This window comes from Carassius gibelio, chromosome B18, assembly GCF_023724105.1.
Source record: "Carassius gibelio isolate Cgi1373 ecotype wild population from Czech Republic chromosome B18, carGib1.2-hapl.c, whole genome shotgun sequence".
Taxonomy (NCBI): domain Eukaryota; kingdom Metazoa; phylum Chordata; class Actinopteri; order Cypriniformes; family Cyprinidae; genus Carassius; species Carassius gibelio.
The window spans coordinates 27,564,601-27,588,909 of NC_068413.1; the positions used below are offsets into that span (position 1 = coordinate 27,564,601).

The 24,309-nt window shown below is 37.6% G+C and overlaps 1 protein-coding gene across 4 annotated transcripts in view; it reads left to right on the forward strand.

The window, feature by feature from the left end:
• The window catches only part of LOC127977339 (rho guanine nucleotide exchange factor 26), a 102,579-nt gene that overhangs the window by 53,635 nt on the left and 24,635 nt on the right, over positions 1-24,309 (forward strand). For 3 of the 4 annotated variants that reach the window (XR_008158172.1, XM_052582212.1, XM_052582211.1), the window contains 5 exons: positions 3,847-3,999; positions 5,874-6,003; positions 6,705-6,779; positions 6,884-6,973; positions 10,921-11,075. Coding sequence is in view for 3 of the 4 variants with exons in the window: in XM_052582212.1 (XP_052438172.1) it covers positions 3,847-3,999; positions 5,874-6,003; positions 6,705-6,779; positions 6,884-6,973; positions 10,921-11,075 (603 nt within the window). In the remaining variant the exon portion in view is untranslated. Of the gene's footprint in view, positions 1-3,846; positions 4,000-5,873; positions 6,004-6,704; positions 6,780-6,883; positions 6,974-10,920; positions 11,076-21,840; positions 24,199-24,309 lie in introns of those variants that run through there. The other variant, XM_052582213.1, reaches the window with a different exon arrangement.

Below are 24,309 nucleotides of genomic sequence, written 5' to 3' on the forward strand. Positions count from 1 at the left end.
GTTGATGTGTTATTGATGTCATTTCCGCTGTCCAGAAGTATAGTTGAATTATATAGGCCTTGTACACAAAATAGAATTTTCTTTCTTGTCCGCCATGATTCCCGAACCAAAAAAAAACAAAAAAGACAAATGAGTCTGCTTTGAATAGACACTTGGGCTGTTATAAATGACACACACACAGATAAGAATGCACAGTTGCCTTGATACTGCACCAGAGCAAAAGTTCAAAGCATCCCTGGAATGTCCTGCTGCATATATATATGTGGAGTGTGCGTGTGGATTGTATTGTCTGATGGATTTCTCAGATTCCTCCACTGTGTTTCCTTGTATTACCTTGGACAGATAAAAAGAGAACACAAAAATGTATTTTGCCCTTTTAAAACTGACACAGCAGCTGAAATTTGTTGAACTAGAAGCTGAAGTTTTTGTGAACCAGACATTGAGGCCAACTTCAGTATTTCCAACTGAAATTTTATATAAAATAGAGGGATTTTATTTAAACACTCCTCCTCTTCATCTCGCTCAAAGCAAGCTAACGGGTGCAGTTTAATATATGTTAATGCTTCATTTAAAACACACACACACAAAAAAAAAAAAAAAAAAAATTATCCAACACTCAGTCTGTTCTCCATGAACACTCATATGGTTTCCTTGTTTTATGAAGCCCCTTCGGGGTTTATGTAAATGTCTGGGTTTGTGATGTCACGAACTTGGTAAGTAACTCTTTGTTATCCTACAAACTGTTTTTTGTTGGCATTAAACTGTCATAATTTTAAAAGACATTAAGCCCTTTCACACATACAGACTTTTCCGGAAAATTACTGGTGAATTGCCGTAAAGAGATCATGTGTGAATAGGATCTTTTAAAAAATACAGGTAAATTCGTTTTCGGCAATTTAACGGTATGAGAAGTTGTAACATTACCAGTATATTGCCGGAATTCTGTTGTGTGTGAACGCAGAAGGAAAATTACCGGTATGAGCATGTAAGAGTTCAGAACGCGGTGACGTAAGACGTCTACTCCGGGCCAATCATAACGATGTGACTCATTCACGCACTGTTTAAGAAAATAAAATAAATGTCATCCAACGGAAGCGACAGTGAAATTAAAGCGCTTCTCATTATTCGGTCAGATGAAAAAATTTGTCGTCATCTGAGAGAAACTGTTAGTGATGCAGTAACGTATGATAAAATAACTGCTAACTGTCACTGAGAGCAATGCATTCACAGGACAAAGTCAGGTCATCAATAAACTGAAAACATTGCATCTTAATATAAAAAAAAATAAACGACCATCACAAACGAAGTAGTAATGGAAGTATTTTTTGTTCCTATTATGACATTTGTCAGTCTATTTGGGGGTCCTGCTACTCCACAAATCCTGTGGCTCTAAACCAGTGGATCTCAACCCGTGGCACGTCATGAAATGACACGCTGCCCAACATGCCGAACACAATAAAAAAATAATAATAATAACTTTAAGTATTACAACTTAATTTTAATTTTAGTTTTTACATAGGGAAAAACAGATACAGGTACAAACGAGAAGTCGGAGCAGTGAAGAAGAGTGCTGGACATTCTGCATCAACTTTCGGTTTGCCCCGCAACTCACTTGAGGATGTTCTCCCAAAACAGTATACTACTGTTTCAGCTATAAAAATAGTTCAACTTTGTATGTTTGGAGCAGTTTTTGATCGTTAAACAGGCCTATAAGTTTTGTTTTTAAAGCGGCCAGCACAGAGAGAGAGTTTACATAGCTTATGTTTATATAGTTTAGCCTTCTCAAATCATCACGAATTGTCTAAAATAAAATCTAAAGATATAAAACAGTTCAAGCATGTAACAATGTTTTAACATTAAACCCAGATACATGTACGCTATATCGAATATTTTGTGCGGAGAATGCAAGATAAAGCACGCTTTTTTGGGACGTAGGTGCCAGCGCGATCATAATATAAAATAAAGAAATATAAAATAAAGAAAACAAACATGCTTTCTGCCGTCTCGTCTTGAACAGGAGAGCTTATAAAAATAAACCGAAAGCAAATACATGCCTCACAGACATGATAAATATATCTATAGAAAGCTTTTAATTACTACTTAACGAAATAATAAAAACAAACAACAAAAAATCTCAATAGGCTACGATCATAATCCGTTTAGGAAGCGCGTCTAATGAGGAGATGACGATTCAGGCAACTTCATCCTTGGGACACAGACTCAGAAAACACTAGTTTATTAGTAAATAATTCAAATATATATTTTACTATTTCCCTCTGTCACATTCATGGTAATTTTTCCAGTGCTTTGGGACATCTTTTGAACTCAATTTGAACGCCAAACTATTTATCTGCGCTGATAGACTAATTGATATGAATTTGGATCAGCATAGGCTAAATTTGTGAACGCACCTTTTCTGCAAAGTGCGTCTTACAGACTGCAACTTACAATCACAACTTCATTAATCCTTTCAAGCAGATTTTCACTAAATTGGTCAACTCCAGACAGCATCGGGTGTTTTATTAATGGTGAGTAGGCTATAATTATTCAAACCAGTTGTCTATTATAACAACAAAAGCAGTTGCATGAATACTAAAGTTTGAAACAAAAAATGAAACCATCAACAGAAATACTGAACATGTATTACCCTCCATGTTTAAAAATACAAGTGCAGCTGATTAGAGATTAATGACGTCACAGAATTTACCGGTATTTTGGAATGGAAGTGTGAATGTTGCTTTTCTGGAAAAAAGACGGAATGACGTTGACTGTGTGAACAGCGCATTTTTGAATTTACCGGTAAAGTCGTTACGCTAATTTTACGGCAATTTACTGGTATTACTGTGTGAAAGAGGCTATTATCTCAGTTTGCATTGAACTTTCAGAGTCATAACTGCAGAAATTGTTTATTCCCAAACAGCAACATTACACACCAGCTAAAGTTTAAAAATTGAAATCACAATCAAGATTTCCAAACATTGATTTTATGTGTTTAATAGTTTTGTAAAAAAAAAAATTTTTAGTTTGGACTTCATCAGTTAACTCTTGTCCCTGTAAAGTTAATAGGGCCCCAAACACCTGTAGGAAGGTCCTGGAGTCAAGGCCCTTGTGCTAACAACCTGACTGACATCACTTCCAGATTTAGCCTTCAGGTTGTGTCTTTCTCTGATCTATTGTGAGATTGTGACCAGAGGTCATGCTGGGTTCCAGCACAGATGGCTCTGAGCTACATCCTCTGGATTACTGGAAAATTGTGAATACCCTGCAACTGAAGCCATGATGTGTTTGTCCTGTCAGGAAGATCATTCACTGCTGGTACACTTGAATTCAGTGATGTCATCTCTGTTCAGTTAAATAGTGTGCATTTATTTGCAATCAAGTCAACGATATCTCTGTAGATGAAGTGACCCCAACTAAGCAAGCCAGAGGCGACAGCGGCAAGGAACCGAAACTCCATCTGTGACAGAATGGAGAAAAAACCTTATGTTAACAATTTTTTTTATTATTTTGGATGGAATTAATGGTAATTAATCGTTTGACAGCACTAGATGAAATATAAGAGCTTTCTGACCCTGCCATCTGATTTTCATGCTGCCATCCCTGCTTGGTCATTTGAGGGGTTTTGGGACATCATGTGCTCTAATGTGGTCATAGGCCTGGGAAAGGTGTTAGAACACCTTCCTGGCTTTGTGTTGAATATGTGTATGTGTGTGCATGTTTGTGCATGTGTAATGACTAAAACAGGGTGCTCCCTGCAACAGCTTTGACTCGTGTTGATGTTATGTGAGACATGTCATGCATGCTATTGCTTTCATGCAATTATTTATCTCCACTTTCTCCTTCCAGGTTCTTTAAGGAACTTAAGGATCGGCACCAGCAGAACATTGTAATTAATGACATAAGTGACATAGTTTTAAGGCACGCCCAGTCAAACTTTGACCCCTATGTGACATACTGCTCAAATGAAGTGTACCAGCAGAGAACCCTGCAAAGGCTGCTGTGAGTAAACACATACTGTCACTGCTCTGTCACATTTGGCTTATATCATTTAGCCCTGCAGATAAGAAGCTTTTTCTACACAGATCAGATTTGTGTAAGGTATTTTCTACCTCCAGAATAAAAATAAAATGGGTAGTTATGAAATTTAAAAAGAAAAAAAAAGTATATTAAATAAGAGATAAAAAAAATTGCAGTGTGAAAAATAAAATTGTTAGTTACAAGATCACAATTCTGTTATTAATTACTCCCTGTCATGCTGACCTTTGTTCATCTTTGTAACACAAATTAAGTTATATTTGATTAAATTAGTGCTTTCAAACAATTAATCGTGATTAATCAAATCCAAAATCCCAAAAAGTTTTTGTTTACACACTTACACACACTTGCATGTATATATTTCAGAAAATGTTTGTTTGTATATTAAATATAATTATATTTATTATGAATTTAATGAATATAAATATATGTAAATACATTTAAATATTTTCTAAATATATATGTATGTATATTTATATATACACAATAAATAAACACAAGTCAAGTCACCTTTTTTTTATATAGCGCTTTAAACAAAATACATTGCGCAAAGCAACTGAACAACATTCATTAGGAAAACAGTGTGTCAATAATGCAAAATGATAATGCATTGAATTCAGTGATGTCATCTCTGTTCAGTTAAATAGTGTGCATTTATTTGCAATCAAGTCAACGATATCTCTGTAGATGAAGTGACCCCAACTAAGCAAGCCAGAGGCGACAGCGGCAAGGAACCGAAACTCCATCTGTGACAGAATGGAGAAAAAACCTTATGTTAACAATTTTTTTTATTATTTTGGATGGAATTAATGGTAATTAATCGTTTGACAGCACTAGATGAAATATAAGAGCTTTCTGACCCTGCATGACAGCAATGCAACTGAAATGTTCCCAGACACAGAAAGTGATAGTAAGGACATAATTAAATAGAAATATTTTCATGTTACTAAGATGAACAACATGTAGGTATTACTGTCAGGTCAATATCTTAGAGTAAAAGTCTGTTTGCAAAGCCTGTGCCGAAGCTGTGACTGATTTACCAAAGAATACACTGTGAAATTACCAAACACATAAATATTTACTGAGACATCCACATAGTTAAAAATAAATAATCACATTCCTAGGAATAAAATCCGTTGGAAGATAATGTTATTTTTAGTCCAGTGATGTTATTAACACAACAGTGGTAGGGGCCAAAGATGTGATAATGTCAAAGTAGTTAATATAATTCTGCAGAGGTGATGCTTTTGTTGCACTATTACATCACAAAGTGAGAAAATCTGAAATGGGGGAAATTGGGTTCAATATAAGCTGTTTTTGGACTAATGAGGATGTTTTGATCTCTGAAACTTAGTGTTTTTATAATACAGTGAATTCTAACAAACCAAAAGGTGAAGGAAAATGTTATTTCTCAATTCATGACCCCTTAGAGAATCAGTCACAGTTGTGACATATAAAGTTTAAATTGTGTGATATAATAACTATTAAGTGAAATAAACACCCAGATGTAAAGTCGCAGATATATTTATAAGATATAAAGTCAATGTGAGATATAGGTGTGACTTAGAGGAACAGTCACAATTGCAACAGATTTTGTCACAGACATGAGCTATAAAATCACTTTTTTATAATTGTGATGTATCATATTTATAAGATATAAATCTGTAAGATATAAAGTCGCAATTATAAGGAATAGAAGTGGAAATTACTAGAAATCAAGATGCAGTAAAATTTTTATTTGTTGCATAGTGGGATAGTTTTTTTTATACTGTATATCATAGGAATCGCATGACACTCTGTAGTCAATCACTAGTTTAATAGTCCATTTATCCCTTCAGAAATAAAAGCCCCTCAATTAAGGAGGTACTGACAAGGATCGAGGCCCACCCAGACTGCCGAAATCTTCCAATGATCTCCTTCCTCATCCTTCCCATGCAGAGAGTCACACGGCTGCCCCTGTTGATGGATGTGAGTGACATTATACCTCGACTTCCCCTTTAGACCCAGCCTGAGCTCAAATTTACACTCTTTTCTGTCCTTACAGTATCATTCAGGTTTTAGCTTTTAGGGCCTCCCTGTTTAATGGTAAAAAATCTGTTTAGATGTATTTATTATTGCATCAGACTTTTCTACAGTATTTCAGCATAAATAAAGGGGTTGAGTTGTATTTAGGCTTTATACTGTATTTCAGGCATGGTTTAAAAGAGTTGGCGTTGTTTCCTCTATTGTATTCCTCTACTAGTCTCTATCCTTCCCTCCTTCCTGTAGACATTTTCTTGCTTTCTCACCCTCTCATCTTTCCATTGCTTTGTCGCTTTGTGGGTCCCCTGAAGTGGCAGTGGGCTTCCTAGTTTAGTACAGCTTGGCTGGCTGACTCTAAGCATGTGCATGCTGGGGTTGCTTTTCTTTCCTTCTTTCTCTCTTTCTTCCCACAGCTCAGAAACAAGTTAAACTCTAGCTGGGAAATATCACACAAGTGTGACAAAATTTTTAGAGCCCTCCATCAGAGATAAAGTGTTTGAAAAGCTTCAGGAACAATAAGCCAAAAACTATTGTACAGGAAACAAGTTCTGATGCAAGTCTATTTTAGATCTACAGCATATTAAACTGTGTATTCAAGCACCAACAGTTCAAAGATCATTTTAATTTCAAATGTTTTTGTCTTGTAGACCATATGCCAGAAGACGCCCAAAGATTCTGCCTCTTATGAGGCATGTAAAAAAGCTCTGCATTTTCTCAGCAAGGTGAGAAATGCTGAGAATTACCACAGTAGGTTTTACTAGTGTCGTCTGAGAGAGCCTTAGTTAATAATCAAATTTTTTTCCCCTGTATATGTGTTTATATGCAGCTTGTGAGGAAATGTAATGAGGGTGCTCGTACAATGGAAAGAACAGAAATGTTGTACACCATCAATTCCCAGTTGGAGTTTAAAATCAAGGTAAGATAATAATACAACCTTTGAAAGGAATTTAACGATTCTATTGAACAACTGATGATACTTTTAATACTTTTTTTTAAGAAAGCACCTCTGATCCACACTGTATACTAATATGGGATATATAGTGTACTATATACTAATGATTTATTAAAGCTGCAGTAGGTAACTTTTGTAAAAATATATATTTTTTACATATTTGTTAAACCTGTCATTATGTCCTGACAGTAGAATATGAGAAAGATAATCTGTGAAAAAATCAAGCTCCTCTGGCTCCTCCCAGTGGTCCTATTGCCATTTGCAGAAATTAATCCGCTCCCGGTAAGACACAACCAATCAGAGCTGCGGTCCGTAACTTTGTTTGTGTTCAAAATGTAGAAAAATGTATATAATAAGCGAGTACACCATGAATCCATTTTCCAAACCGTGTTTTTAGCTTGTCCTGAATCACTAGGGTGCACCTATAATAAGAGTTTATATTCGGACTATTTTAGATTGCTTCGGGGGTACCGCGGCGGAGTAAACCATTACCTTTGTGATTCTTCATAGACATAAACAGAGAGAAGTAATTCCGGCTACGATGTTCTTCCGCAAGACGCAAGCAGTTCTGTTTATTAACTGCTAGAGCGTCAAAAGTTACCTACCGCAGCTTTAATGAAAGTACCTACAAAAAGGAAAGTTATTACAACAAAGCGTTCTCTTGAATGTGTCATTTTCAAAGTGAGTTTCTAGGCCAAATTTAATTTTTAAGCAAGTTTCAAGCATCTTCTGTCTGTCTGATCAAACAGACGCTTTGGTTGAGTCAACGTTTTGATCTAAGGCACTCATCAAAAGTAGAGAATGGAGACATTCCTTTTAACACCTGCTTTTTAAATCAGTGTGGCGAGTGGGGCGGGGACGGAGGCGTGGGAACGAGGAGTGAGGCCAGGTGTAGTGATTGGAGATGAGCTACACCTGCGCCCCACCGCCAGTATCGAGTCCCACGTAGGAGATGGAAGGATTTAAAACTGGAGTGACGACCGTGAAGGACAAGAGAGGACCAGGCCTGGGACATTAGTTTATGTGTTTACTTTTTATTTGTGCCGTTTTTTATTTACTTTGAATATTAAAATTATGTTTTTGATTGTGCGCCGGTTCCCGCCTCCTTCTTCCAGATGATTAGGAAGTTTGTATCGTTACAGTGGTGAAACCCGGGAGAAGGAGGGACGCGCTGCTGAAGATCCCTCGCCGCTGTGGTGAATCCGCGGTGCCCTCGAGCAGGCGAGGTATGTGCCGCCAGGGACGCTCGAGGCGGTGGGCTGGAGCGAGTTGCCGGGGACGGGCGAGCTCGCTGCCGGCCGCCCATGATATGGAGGGGCGGCTGCCGTCCGTGAGGGAGCGGAGGAGTCGGTGCCGTTCGCCAGGGGGCCGGAGCCTGCTGCCTCCGCGATTGAGTCCGGAGGGGCAGGGAACGGGGGACTCCTGCCGCTGCCCAAAATCGGAGGAGCCGTCGCCGTCCATCGGGCGGCGGAGGAGTGTCGTGCCGTCCGCCGAGGGCCGTCCAGTGCCACCGCCAGGCACCGCGGAGGAGATCACCCAGCTGGTGGAGGGCCGAGCAGCAGTGCGTCTGGGAACCGGAATTTTTTTTTTTTTCCTCTCTCCCCTCTCTCGTCCTTGTCGCTCCTCCTTCCATCTCCTTTTCTCTCGCCTCGTCTGTCCTACCCCCAGGTTCCTGCAGGTCCCCGTGAGCGGTCCCCCCCGGAGGGAAGGGGGGGGGGGTGAGTAGAGCGCAGTCTCGAGGGTACCCCCCGGCCTGCGAGGGGCGATGGGGGTATGTGGCGAGTGGGGCGGGGCCGAGAGGCGTGGGAACGAGGAGTGAGGCCAGGTGTAGTGATTGGAGATGAGCTACACCTGCGCCCCACCGCCAGTATCGAGTCCCACGTAGGAGATGGAAGGATATAAAACTGGAGTGACGACCGTGAAGGACGAGAGAGGACCAGGCCTGGGACATTAGTTTATGTGTTTACTTTTTATTTGTGCGCGTCAGTCGCCGTGAGGGGCTGACGCGCCGTTTTTTATTTACTTTGAATATTAAAATTATTCTTTTGATTGTGCGCCGGTTCCCGCCTCCTTCTTCCCGATGATTAGGAAGTTTGTATCGTTACAATCAGTCTCTTTTTTCCACTTTCAACCACTTTCATTTCCAGTTCTTTGAGGGGAGAGTCTATGCGCGAGTGTACATATGGGCCTTTTCTGATCTTTTGATCTAATTTTGCAAAATAAGCTCTTGCAATTTACTTATGAATGTGAAAGCGTACAATTGGAAATGATAAAGAGAGCAGGAGTTTTGCTCTGAAAGGGTTATGTTAGAATCAAGAATTGTACAAGAACATAGTGAAAACTTTCACACCAAACTTACAATTTCAGATGATTTTAAATAGTTTGAATCACAAATTTTAAATCCCATTTGACTAGTGCACTTCAACATCGTCCCATCTTTTTTAAGGATTAGGTCCGTAGGCAGAGAGGAGGTGGTTTTTAGTGGCTGTTCGAAAGCAATCAACCATATGAGTGTCTACACCACAAAAGCATTCTGGTCTAAGTTATTTTTGACTACCTCTAGAAGTGGGAATCAAAAAATTGGACAAGCTCAGATGTTTCTGACCCTGTTAACACCTGTGTTTAGCATTGTCCATTTATGATCAAATTGACAAAAATCCATCTTAATACCAGCTATAAACATCGATTGCTAATCCAGTTACACATACCTATGTCAAATCTTGTCAAATTAACAACCATTAAGTCATAATACTGATTTTTGTTAATATCATAATAATTAAGTTTTGTTAGCCTGAAGTACAGGTAACAGTAACAGTACACACGTGATTCAGTAGAGATAAATAGATTATAGATTTTTAAATGTTGGACACCACTACCTGAACATAACAGCTGTTTTCTGCTCCTCATCTGTATAAAGTTGCCCCCTAATATAATGGCAGGAGAAACACTGCAAGAGGGAAATGATCTGGATCTGGTTAAATGTTGATCTCATAGCTTCAGCAACAGTTTAGACTGTCAACTTAATGTAGTACCTTGTACCACAAGAAGCAAGTAAACTTGTGGGTTTTTGCTGCTGTTTATTTTACTTGTAAAACATGTTCACACATTCTTACCTGATAAACACATGCTGCTCACTCACTGTTGGTCTTTTTCATCATGACATATTTTTCCCTACATTAAACATACTTTGAATGCACGGTACACAGCGATGCATTGGACACACTCTCTAATGCAAACATATGGTACGGGCAGTTGTCTAGAGGGTTCTGCATAGTCACAAGACATTGCTTAGTCCAGCTGTTAAAGGTCAGTAGCTCTCAGAGTTCTTTATGACTTTATTTCTAGCATTTGCAGCAGTACGTATCATAGTGTGATTTTATTGCTTATTTTAAACTTTATTTTACAATAATCAGACTTCCATAGAAAACAGTCAGTGGATCTCATGTACGAGCCATGTGATATCTGCACGAATGCTTTTCAGAACAAATCACTCCCCGATGAACATAATAAAATTGTGCTCTACATTTTTCTTCTCATTTTTTAACATTATACTTGTTTATACATCGCATCAGATAGGAAAATACAGTTGCAGCTGCAGTTTCAGTACCAATTTTAAAACGTTAGTTGTGTTTGAACTTGCTTTGAAGATGGAACACTTGCCATTTCTCAAAGATATTTTGCATATCTTATTCATTTATTTATTTTAAAAGATATATTTCTTATTCTTTAGCAATTACAAATAAACAAAATAAACATCCCTATCTAATTATTTATTTCACTTTTCTCAATGTCTATACTTGTTTTAAAAAATGAGGTCTTGTTAACTTTCTTCATGTCAATCAATTTTTATTGAAACTTTAATGATTCTGTCTGGTTCACATTTTTTTTCCTTTTACACTTTCTTTCTGCAGCCGTTTCCACTGGTGTCATCCTCCCGGTGGATGGTGAAGCGTGGTGAACTAACAGCATTTGTAGAGGGAAATGGCATCTTTTCCAAAAAAACATCTCGCCAGCAGGTCTATTTCTTCCTCTTCAATGATGTCCTCATTGTCACACGAAAGAAAGGGTGAGCTGGAGAACACAAATGAGATCTCTCATACTGTGTCCAAATGTACTTCTGTTCTTTCTCTGCTATTGTTGTGCCCTGGGGAATACTATAGAGAACAGGAAATTATTGGGCTAACGTAGATGGATGTGGAGGTAAAGCTTGCATGTACAGGTGGGTGTGGATTGTTGCAGAGGTAAGATAAAGTTAGCTACATCACTCATACCAAAGAAGAAAAACAGAACCTAAAAATTGTTACAAGTAAGTAAAGTAATTGAGAGTACATAACCTTTGTTTTTAAATAATCAGGTGATGAGAATTGGCCTTTTAGAGCTGAGACCTTTTGAGAAAAGGTCTGACATAAATTTTTTCTGCATGGGAGACATCATACAACCCACCAAAAGACGTCCGAGCATCTGCACTACCTTCCAGACTGTATATGTGATCATCTTTCAACTGTAATATACAATGTTAAGCGGCATTTTGATATTTACTGTTGACCAGTGCTCTACATTGATTTCGAATCTTACTGTAAATCTTACTATATTCTAATGCAAACTATAGCAGATGGCACACTAAACTCGCAGTGCTCCTCGTTTTGTGTTTTGTGAGTTTTCTGTCAGCAGATTGAGATTAAGATTAAGATTGTGACTGTTCAAATTTAAGTTTTCTGGCTGCCACTGTGACTCAGTTTTAAGCTTTTGTTGTGGTTGTCCTAGACAAGTTGCACAAATAACTAAAATAGAGACCAAGTGATCAAACATTATCTTCATCATGCAGCACTGTCTGGTGTTTTGCATGTTCATTTGAGAATATATAAGATGGTATTGTTTCAATACAGAGTAATCTGTGTTTGTGTGACTCAAGGTTTTTAGCCCATTTGTATAGTGACTCCTTCCTGCTGTTAGTCATTTTGTGAGTGAATCATGTTGTAAGCAGAGCTCACATTTTTTCTTTCCTTCTAATGTTTGGGAACATTCTGCATGCTATGACAAAAGGGACGACCTCCAAGAAAACAAGATGGTTTTTATTTCTACTCTATTTTGGCAAATACGGCCCACAAATGCTCTGTTTGGGATTTAACAGAGAATATAGAAAAAGGAAAAAGAAAAGGTTTATTCAATAAACGGCCAATTTTCATTCTGATATGCAACCTGTATAGTATGTGTTAGGAGTCACGCTACTCGCTCAGATCTGAAGCAAAACAAACCTGTGCACGGCATCACAGTCTCCATTCTGTCCCTCTTCTCATTTCCTCTCTCTCTCTTACTCTGTCTTTCCGCTCCACTGTTTTTTACTCATTTTATCTGGTTATGTAACTTGCTCTTAAAAGCAGCTGGTTATTTTCCCTCCTTTTCTCTTTATTTTTGAATCTCTCTTTCTCACACATACACATTCACACAGAAGTTTATTTAGTTTTAACCATATCCATTTTGGAGAATAATAATGTTTATCAGCATTATAAACAGTAGAAAAGGACATTATGTTCAGTACACTGTTTTTAGGTGTCAAATGATTAAATTATTGTACAAGCACACAGGGATGGTTATCAAAGTGTACAAAAAGCTTAACAAAAGTTTCTGTATCATAGTCAAGTCAAGTCACCTTTATTTATATAGCGCTTTAAACAAAATACATTGCGTCAAAGCAACTGAACAACATTCATTAGGAAAACAGTTAGTCAATCATGCAAAATGACAGTTAAAGGCAGTCATTCATTGAATTCAGTGATGTCATCTCTGTTCAATTAAATAGTGTCTGTGCATTTATTAAGTCAACGATATCGCTGTAGATGAAGTGACCCCAACTTAGCAAGCCAGAGGCGACAGCGGCAAGGAACCGAAACTCCATCGGTGACAGAATGGAGAAAAAAACCTTGGGAGAAACCAGGCTCAGTTGGGGGGCCAGTTCTCCTCTGACCAGACGAAACCAGTAGTTCAATTCCAGGCTGCAGCAAAGTCAGATTGTGCAGAAGAATCATCTGTTTCCTGTGGTCTTGTCCTGGTGGTCCTCTGAGACAAGCTCTTTATAGGGGATCTGTATCTGGGGCTCTAGTTGTCCTGGTCTCCGCTGTCTTTCTGGGATGTAGAGGTCCTTTCTAGGTGCTGATCCACCATCTGGTCTGGATACGTACTGGATCCGGGTGACTGCAGTGACCCTCTGATCTGGATACAGACTGGATCTGGTGGCTACGGTGACCTCAGAATAAGAGAGAAACAGACTAGTATTAGCATAGATGCCATTCTTCTAATGATGTACTAAGTACATCGGGTGGTATGGGAAGTGTTCCCGGTTCTGGTTTACCTAATTAATGCAGCCTAAAAATCCTTTAATGGATTTGGATATTAAAAGCATATTAGTATGTTATGTGTAAGCCACAGTGTTGGGAGTAACGACGTTTAAGTATATGGTGCGGCAGTGGCTCAGTGGTTCATGTAGGTACACTTTTTGTAAATAATATGATAACTGATCATAATATAGATGTGCTCTGTTTGACAGAAACTTGGCTAAAACCTGATGATTACATTATTTTAAATGAGTCCACCCCCCAAGATTACTGTTATAAACACGAGCCACGTCTAAAAGGCAAAGGGGGAGGAGTTGCTTCAATTTATAACAACGTTTTCAGGATTTCTCAGAGGGCAGGCTTCAAGTATAACTCGTTTGAAGTAATGGTGCTTCATATAACATTATCCAGAGAAACCAATGTTAATGATAAATCCCCTGTTATGTTTGTACTGGCTACTGTATACAGGCCACCATACAGACTTTATTAAAGAGTTTGGTGATTTTACATCCGAGTTAGTTCTGGCTGCAGATAAAGTTTTAATAGTTGGTGATTTTAATATCCATGTCGATAATGAAAAAGATGCATTGGGATCAGCATTTATAGACATTCTGAACTCTATTGGTGTTAGACAACATGTTTCAGGACCTACTCATTGTCGAAATCATACTCTAGATTTAAAACTGTCACATGGAATTGATGTTGATAGTGTTGAAATTATTCAGCCAAGTGATGATATCTCAGATCATTATTTAGTTCTGTGTAAACTTCATATAGCCAAAATTGTAAATTCTACTTCTTGTTACAAGTATCGAAGAACCATCACTTCTACCACAAAAGACTGCTTTTTAAGTTATCTTCCTGATGTATCCGAATTCCTTAGCATATCCAAAACCTCAGAACAACTTGATGATGTAACAGAAACTATGGACTCTCTCTTTTCTAGCACTTTAAATACAGTTGCTCCTTTACGCTTAAGGAAGGTTAAGGAAAACAGTTTGACACCATGGTATAATGAGCATACTCGCACCCTAAAGAGAGCAGCCCGAAAAATGGAGCGCAGCTGGAGGAAAACAAAACTAGAGGTATTTCGTATTGCTTGGCGGGAAAGTAGTATATCCTATAGAAAATTTTCTTTAAGAAGGAATATAATTGTGAGGATACCACCTTTTCTAGTATCTTGGACAGAAAAGGGAGATTCGAGATTTGTCTTTTTTTAACTAGTTCTTTGGGGTCATGTTGTGGTTTTTTGATGAGAGGTTTTATAACAGCCAGTTTGAGGACATATCCTAATGACAATGAGGAATTAATAATAGTCAGAAGAGGATCTATGACTTCTGGAAGCACCTCTTTTAGGAGCTTGTTTAAACAATTCTTCCTCTCCTATAGTAGAGAATGAGTGGAAATGTTCCTCAGGGGGTCTATAGTGCACTGTCTGATGCGATACTGTAGCTGACAGCTGAATGGTTACAATTTTATCTCTAATAGTATCGATTTTAGAAGTAAAGTAGTTCATAAAGTCATTACTGCTGTGATGTTGGGAAATGTCAACACTTGTTTGAGGCTTGTATTTTTTGTTAATTTAGCCACTGTATTGAATAAATGGAGTTATGTTTGTTTTCTTCTAAAATAGAAGAAAAGTACACTGTAAAAACTGTTACTTAAATTCAACTCAAAAAAATTAAGGCAACATTTTACAACTATTTTTTTGTAAGTTTAGTGATCTTTGTATTTTGAGTTGGTAAAAATCAGTATTATGTATTATTTTACTGTATGCTAAAAAAATCAAGTAGAATCTACAAGATTAAGCAAAACATTTGAGTTTAACCATTGTGACAAAGAGCAGTATATTAACAAAATCATACTTAGTTAAAATAAGTAACATTTAAAATAAAAAAATAAACTTTTTGATTTTAATTAATTTACTCTTATTAATTTAGAAAAAAATATTTCACCAATCCACTTGAAATAATTAGTTAGCATTGCCATAACTTTAATAAATAATAAAAGAGAGGTATTCATTTCCAGTTCCAACTTTTATTACAAACAATTGGGTGAACTAATTTTCTATAATAAATTTTTATGTTAATGTAACACAATAATGGTAATGTAAACATTTTAACATTAAACATTACAGAAATTTCTGACCTCATCTTTAAGTGCATCATGGAACACCTTCAAAGTGCAATCTGTGTACTCTTAACACTGACATTAAAATACAGTGATTCTTGACCTGAGCGATTTAAATAAAAGGACTGACTTTAGTGCACAGTACAGTACCTTTTCATATGTATTAAAACAAATACAAGAACAAGTTTTAAGTACAATCTGTGCCATATTCTAATAAAACATTTGACAATGAAATAAAATCAAGGGCCTCTGACCTCAGCATTTGACATAACATAACTGAGTCAAGGGCTCAACTGTCCAGCAGCTGGAGGCTTACCCAGGAACTGAAAAAGTCTGTGCTTGACTACCACCTTTTTATCAGTTAAAAACTGCCCACTTGGATTCCCTCAATGATGATGCCCACTACATCTGGTTCACGGCAGACATATATCTGCATATTGCTCATTTTCAAGTCCTCGTGGACACTGTTCTTTGTTTTTCCCTGTATGAGACATAAACAGAACAATAAGTATGGCGTTATTTTTGTGCTTCAATCCTGAGCGAGTAATTGTACGTTTTGAGCACAGAGAACTGTATTTTGCAAGCACATTACATTATATTTTGAACAGAAATTAACAATCGCAAAAAATTTAGCTTGAGCAAAGAAAAAACGATTCTGTGCTCAAATGTATTTGCTTGTTTGCTAGTATCCATATTAACGTGCTGTAATAAACCCTCTCACGCAGTTTACTCAGGTGCTCTCTCACAAACGTTCTCTATCTCTCTACCTCTTAATACTGTGCGCGCTCAACTCTTGACAGAAGCTCGCTCACCTTACAACAGTGTGCCACAAAATCAAACAATCGGAAAATTAAAGGTCAATTGTGATTGGCTGTTGGTCTCCAATCAAATCGCTAGTAGAACCAAAGCCCTATCATTTCCTATTTAGGGTTAAAAATGGCTTGTTTATTCGTTTTTCAGTTTAGTTTAACCAACGGAAAATGAGTTTTTGGCTCTATCTCATTTTGTCGTTTGGGGTTTACAAATCGGTTTATGGCTTCAATATTTAATTCATGCGCACTTTTGGGCGACGCTGAAACGCTGCTTTTATCTGATTGGTCAAATCACTCCACCTTCAGCACGTCTTTTCATTCTTTCGGCAGAATAAGAGTCAGTGCGAGTTCAACACTGTAATGTCTGAAGCCACCACTCAGTGTTAATTAGAATAATATTTGAAACAGATGTGGCTGGGCATATAATTCGTGCTGCTGTGACTTGCAAGTGACCCCTTTAAATTATTGCTAGGTTATCCAATTTGATTGGAGACCAACAGCCAATCACAATTGACCTTTAATTTTCCGATTGGTTAATTTTGTGGCACACTTGTAACGCTGTTGTAAGTTGAGCGAGCGTGTGTCAAGAGTTGAGCTTGCACAGAATTAAGAGGTTGAGAGAGAGAGTTTGTGAGAGAGCACCTGAGTAAACTGCGTGAGAGGGGTTATTACTGCACGTTAATATGAATAATAGCAAACAAGCAAATACATTAATTGAGCACGGAATCGTTTTTTCTTTGCTCAAGCAAAAACATTTTTTTGCGATTATTTCTGTTCAAAATATAATGTAATGCTTGCAAAATATAGTTCTCTGTGCTCAAAATGTACAATTACTCGCTCAGGATTGAGGCACAAAAATAACACCATAAATAAGTGGCAACAGAGAACGATCTTCAAAAGCCTTTAATAAAATCACACATTAAAAGTTCACAAAAGGTTTTAAGTTTGTTCGAGTCAGCTCCTGCACAGAAAGCCTAGCCTGTTGAACTGGCTTCATAGTACAACTTTCAGTACAGTCTCACTTGACACAACAAACCTGCTAAACTACATCACATACACAATTCACCCCCAAAAGCCTAAATCCTTAAAGGGGAGAGGGGTTCAGCTTGTAACACATAGGTGTGGTTAAGTAAAAGTATCTGAAAATGCCACTCTTACAGTTATATTATCAGATGATTCCCACTAAGCAAAGTTATGTCCAAAAGATGTCTTTTCAACGTCTTTGTCACCAGAGTCGTACGTTGAAAAGACGTCCACTGAGGATCCAGAATGAAAGAACTTCTTACCCACATCATGAATGACTGCCTAAAGCCTTGTTTATACTTGCACTGCGGTGCCAAGCGAGCCTCCGCTGACTGTGTGCGCATATCTCCGAACGGACGAGGCATTTAATTGACGTTCAGACTGAAAACCAGATCATAACACTGATTTAGACGATTCTGACTACAAACCTAGCAGTTAACGTAACTTTTAATGTTAATGTCACAACCAGCAACACACCTATGTACCATCCTGACCACTGTACTAAATACAGATAAATCTACTCTAACTTGAAGATCTAAATAGCTACACAATTGATATGCTAAATAGATGCTATAATAGTCTATCCTGATCATTTTCAAGACTTGTAATTCCAACTCCTGACTCACTACAGTGATTTTGACGGAACAAAATGTTTTTATACTGCCAGGGGCGTGGTAGCTCGTACCAAGAGGCGTGATGAGCTGGAAACTGCTTATGTCACCTGCCACCGCTTACTTCACTTGCCACTGCAACATCCAATAGGAAAAATCAACTGCAGTAGCCACCGTTCAACCTAAAGAGGGCAGCACTCAGACGTTTTTACACCATATATTGTAGAATTAAAACACTTTATACTCAAATGTAAAAAACGTTACTTGAATCAATGAACAGCACTAATTAAGCCCCATTCTTATAGATCATTAACTAAAAAAAGTTGGTTTAGGGTTTAGTTACTCTTTAAACGAAAGGAGCAACTGTATTTAAAATGCTTGAAAAGAGAGAGTCCATAGTTTCTGTTACATCATCAAGTTGTTCTGAGGTTTTGGATATGCTAAGGAATTTGGATACATCAGGAAGATAACTTAAAAAGTAGTCTTTTGTGGTAGAAGTGATGGTTCTTCCATACTTGTAACAAGAAGAAGAATTACCAATTTAGCCTATATGAAGTTTGCACAAAACTAAATAATGATCTGAGATATCATCACTTGGCTGCATAATTTAAACACTTTCAACATCAATTCCATGTGACCGTATTAAATCTAGAGTATGATTTTGACAATGAGTAGGTCCTGTTGTCTAACACCAATAGAGTTCAGAAAGTCTATAAATGCTGATCCCAATGCATCTTTTTCATTATCGACATGGATATTAAAATCACCAACTATTAAAACTTTATCTGCAGCCAGAACTAAATCGGGTGTAAAATCACCAAACTCTTTAATAAAGTCTGTATGGTGCCCTGGTGGCCAGTATACAGTAGCCAGTACAAACATAACGGGGGATTTATCATTAACATTTGTTTCTCTGGATAATGTTATAAGAAGCACCATTACTTCAAACGAGTTATACTTGAAGCCTGCCCTCTGAGAAATCCTGAAAACGTTGTTATAAATTGAAGCAACACCTCCCCCTTTGCCTTTTAGACCCGGCTCATGTTTATAACATCATACAGCAATGACATCATTCATCTCTTAGATTTGGAATTACCTAAATACAGCATTCCTTTCATACCAGCACAGGGGCTTGTTTGTGTGTTTCCAAGAAAGTGTGTGAATGTTTAGTCCTGGTGCTGGAACATTTCTTGGCAGCTGGAGAGGATGTCATTACAGTAGTAGGAACATCTGATTGCTCAAAGGATAGAAACTCCATGTTGTATCCTGTAATTTGTGCAGTAGTTGTAATATGTGATATGTTAGGAGCAGACGGTAGTGTAATTGTCCACCACTCAGTTTGTTGATTGGAAAGCTGGTTAAAATTGATTAGTGCCAGTCCAGGTGCCCCTTGGGGCCAAGACTGAGACAGGTACATATGGTGGGTATCTCTTAAAAGATTGCTAGGGGGGCCTAAGCTAAATATAAATCTGCAGACAGCATGATTGTTATACTTTGTGTGTACACATCATCAAAAACAAAATCTTATTTCACAATAATTAAATGCATTGCAGTATAGTTATTTTATTTATTAAATTGGACAAATACAGTACAATTAATCGAAAATACAAATGAAAAAAACAACAATATTATATTTTCCATAGGGTTTTTAAAAATGTAAACAAAACAATATAACATAAACAAAGTCAGCCAGTTACGAGGAGTATCACAACATTACAACCTTTTCATTTGAAGCAAAAAGTTAAATGAAAATTTGCAAAAAACATGAAATTTTAGCTCTTTTATTTAAAGAAGAATCAAATATAAAGATTTGAATTGCTTTAATTGAACTGATTCCAAATTTAATTAGTTTATACTTCATCAACGGTTCATCCAGTGAACGTTAAAATCTGTGTATCTTTACAATTCTGTTTATACAGTATTGTTCAAAATAATAGCAGTACAATGTGACTAACCAGAATAATCAAGGTTTTTAGTATATTTTTTATTGCTACGTGGCAAACAAGTTACCAGTAGGTTCAGTAGATTGTCAGAAAACAAACAAGACCCAGCATTCATGATATGCACGCTCTTAAGGCTGTGCAATTGGGCAATTAGTTGAAAGGGGTGTGTTCAAAAAAATAGCAGTGTCTACCTTTGACTGTACAAACTCAAAACTATTTTGTACAAACATTTTTTTTTTCTGGGATTTAGCAATCCTGTGAATCACTAAACTAATATTTAGTTGTATGACCACAGTTTTTTAAAACTGCTTGACATCTGTGTGGCATGGAGTCAACCAACTTGTGGCACCTCTCAGCTGTTATTCCACTCCATGATTCTTTAACAACATTCCACAATTCATTCACATTTCTTGGTTTTGCTTCAGAAACAGCATTTTTGATATCACCCCACAAGTTCTCAATTGGATTAAGGTCTGGAGATTGGGCTGGCCACTCCATAACATTAATTTTGTTGGTTTGGAACCAAGACTTTGCCCGTTTACTAGTGTGTTTTGGGTCATTGTCTTGTTGAAACAACCATTTCAAGGGCATGTCCTCTTCAGCATAGGGCAACATGACCTCTTCAAGTATTTTAACATATGCAAACTGATCCATGATCCCTGGTATGCGATAAATAGGCCCAACACCATAGTAGGAGAAACATGCCCATATCATGATGCTTGCACCTCCATGCTTCACTGTCTTCACTGTGTACTGTGGCTTGAATTCAGAGTTTGGGGGTCGTCTCACAAACTGCCTGTGGCCCTTGGACCCAAAAAGAACAATTTTACTCTCATCAGTCCACAAAATGTTCCTCCATTTCTCTTTAGGCCAGTTGATGTGTTCTTTGGCAAATTGTAACCTCTTCTGCACATGCCTTTTTTTTAACAGAGGGACTTTGCGGGGGATTCTTGAAAATAGATTAGCTTCACACAGACGTCTTCTAACTGTCACAGTACTTACAGGTAACTCCAGACTGTCTTTGATCATCCTGGAGGTGATCATTGGCTGAGCCTTTGCCATTCTGGTTATTCTTCTATCCATTTTGATGGTTGTCTTCCGTTTTCTTCCACGTCTCTCTGGTTTTGCTCTCCATTTTAAGGCATTGGAGATCATTTTAGCTGAACAGCCTATCATTTTTTGCACCTCTTTATAGGTTTTCCCCTCTCTAATCAACTTTTTAATCAAAGTACGCTGTTCTGAACAATGTCTTGAACGACCCATTTTCCTCAGCTTTCAAATGCATGTTCAACAAGTGTTGGCTTCATCCTTAAATAGGGGCCACCTGATTCACACCTGTTTCTTCACAAAATTGATGACCTCAGTGATTGAATGCCACACTGCTATTTTTTTGAACACACCCCTTTCAACTAATTCAACTAATTGCCCAATTGCACAGCCTTAAGAGCGTGCATATCATGAATGCTGGGTCTCATTTGTTTTCTGAGAATCTACTGAACCTACTGGTAACTTGTTTGCCACGTAGCAATAAAAAAATATACGAAAAACCTTGATTATTCTGGTTAGTCACATTGTACTGCTATTATTTTGAACAATACTGTATTACTTCATGGACAATGAGAATACAAACAGAGTTATAATTTATACGCCACAAGCTAGGTAGCACAGGATCTGGGAAAGTTTAATCTTTAAATACACCACACAAGACAATACTTCTTTATAAATGAAACAAGAATCTATTGAGCTACTCTATTACATGGATCTAAAACCTAATGAACACACACACACACACAGTTACTCAAGAGGATAACGAAGTTATTCATTAGATCACACCAAGAAAATCACCAAAGCAGAGATGTGTCTTATCTTTACTGCTTAAAATCAATTTGCACTTAGTTCTGCAAGAAATTAAGTTTGTTCGTTTTACTTGCATTTGTGCTGAAAAGCGGAGCTGAAGATTTTCTTGTTTCCTCATCTCAGGGAATCCCTGCACCTCGAATTGGCTGCCGATCTAACGTTTGGATGACGTCTTTTGGGAAAACCCTCCTGGTGATTGGTTGGTTGCCTGGTTACGTAGAGTTTAGGAAATTCTTCGGGTAGTTTTGCTAGTTTCTGAGTGTTTTTGAGTTCTGGATGACAAGAGCAGCATCTTGAAGTAGGTAGTTCAAGCCATGGCAAAGGAGGAACGCGATCTTCCAATCGACTTGTTGCAAGGCGGCGCATGCATTCCTTAACATGATGCTTCAACTTATCACATGGGGCAATATCTTTGCAGGCTTTTGTTTAATAAATTCTATAACGTGTCACACAACATTCAAAATACCATCTTTTCATTCATTTCACAGTCTTGCAAATTAAACAAGCAAGCAAGTCATGGGACACGCTGTATGGATCCTTTGTTGGGGTCCATTAATTATTGATGATTCATGCGGGATAATTTAATCAGCTCCTTTTTAGGAGATAGCAGCACGGCTGACAGGAAACCGAAAATTTGCTGCTTAATCTTTTGTGTTGTTCATTCACATTGTTTCTAGATTGTCACTGCCAATACTTGTAGAAACAATGTGAATGAACACCACAACAGCTTAATTAGCAAATTTTGCTAATTTGGTTGGTTTCCAACTGTGCAGGGATTAATAGTTTTAATTGTGATTAATCGCATGATATTCTGTATTATATTCATATTCACATTATGTACAAAGTTAAATAATCAATTAAAAAGTAGTGTACTGTGTGTACTTTTTCATTTAAAAATACTGCTATATAAACTGCTATAAATGGATAAGGTGCTTTTTTACAAGCAGTATTCCTTTGACATAGTAACAGTAGAAATATTTCTTGTAAATCTCAATTTATAACTCTAATGTTGGGCTTGGTATTGTTCAAATCTTTAGATCCGGTGCCAATTTCGATACTGGTTCCTAACAATTCTTTTTTCGATACCATATGTTTTAAAATCCATTTCAACATCAACACAAACAAAACTTTTATTTTTCACCTTTATTAAAACAAATTCTGGTAACACTTCACACTCAGGATAACATTATTAATACAACTGGTTGTGCTTTTTGGATAGGGGTGCGCCATTCAGGGGCGGACTGAGACCAAAAAGTTGCCCTGGACTTTCTGGCCCAAAGCAGCCCACCACATCATAACCCAAATAACCCTGTTTTAATGTCATTTATTAATTTAATATTTAAGTAAACAGTTTGGGGATTTTTACCAATAGGGCAACTGATCCTCTGTTGAAAAAAAAAAAAAAAAACAGCAGCTGTTCATTTAGCGACTCCTAGTTAACGATACATGATCATCAAGACACAAACATTCTTCTAGAACTCACATTTTGCATTCAATTAGCAGATCCATACGAGTCATGCATGAAATAGAAGTTTATAAACTCAAACGATAGCTTTATGTGCTTTACAGATGAACTTGAAGTCTTTATTCATTCGAGATGTTCAATAATAGATCATCTTTGGCTCGGTAATACAAGTACTCGGTAATCCGATTAGTGAACCGATGATTCTTTTGAGTCAATCTTTTAAAATAATAATATATTTTGTTTAACGAAACTAGTGTGGAAACCAGTGTTTCACAAACTGGATAAATCTGAGGTGCAGGGCTCGCAAAATCGTTAGCCCCACGTCCCGGGGCTATTGTGTTTTCCAGTCCGACGGGCTATCGTGAATAGTGATGTAAAATTCCTAACTTGATTCGCGTTGTTCACTCACTTGAAGGGGTGAAACGGATCGTAGCTGATCGTTTGCACTTGTTTCTAAATATTGCTGATTCAAGCGTTTTAAACAATTTGCGCACGTTTGGAGCTTGCGCTCACTCATTCAAAGCACACGCTGCGAGCAGCATTTCAGACAATGCTAACTTCTTGTAACTTCTGAATGAACACATACACACACAATCATATCAAAATAATTGTCTCTGCAAGTATTCTCGTAAACACAGTCGGTTATGTTTAAGTGAACGTATACAGTGGCCTGCTGCTTAGAGAAATTCGCTGTACCGGATAAATCTGTCTCTCTCTCTCTCTGTTTTTTAGACGACGTGAAAGGGGGCGTGTTTCAAGATACGCAATGGAGTAGACCAAACTAAACAGGGAGGGAGGGCAAAACACTCATCCAAACAAATGCTTCATTAACACCGGCTTTGGTTGCAATACTCTTATCGCATATGTTGCACTTTGCTGACTCGGCATCCACTTTTATAAAGTGTAGCCACACTTTAGACCTCTTGGCATTGTAAAACGGAAACGTTTTGAGAAAAAACAACTACATTGTGTGACTGGGAGTATCTTCAGAAAATCCTCCCCGTCACGTCGCGTGGTGGTGGACACCAATCACGGCGAATTTAGGTCCTTACATGCACGTATGCTACAAGCTCACACAGACACGACCGCTTGGCTATTGAGAACCAAAATTTGGCACCGAAAGATAA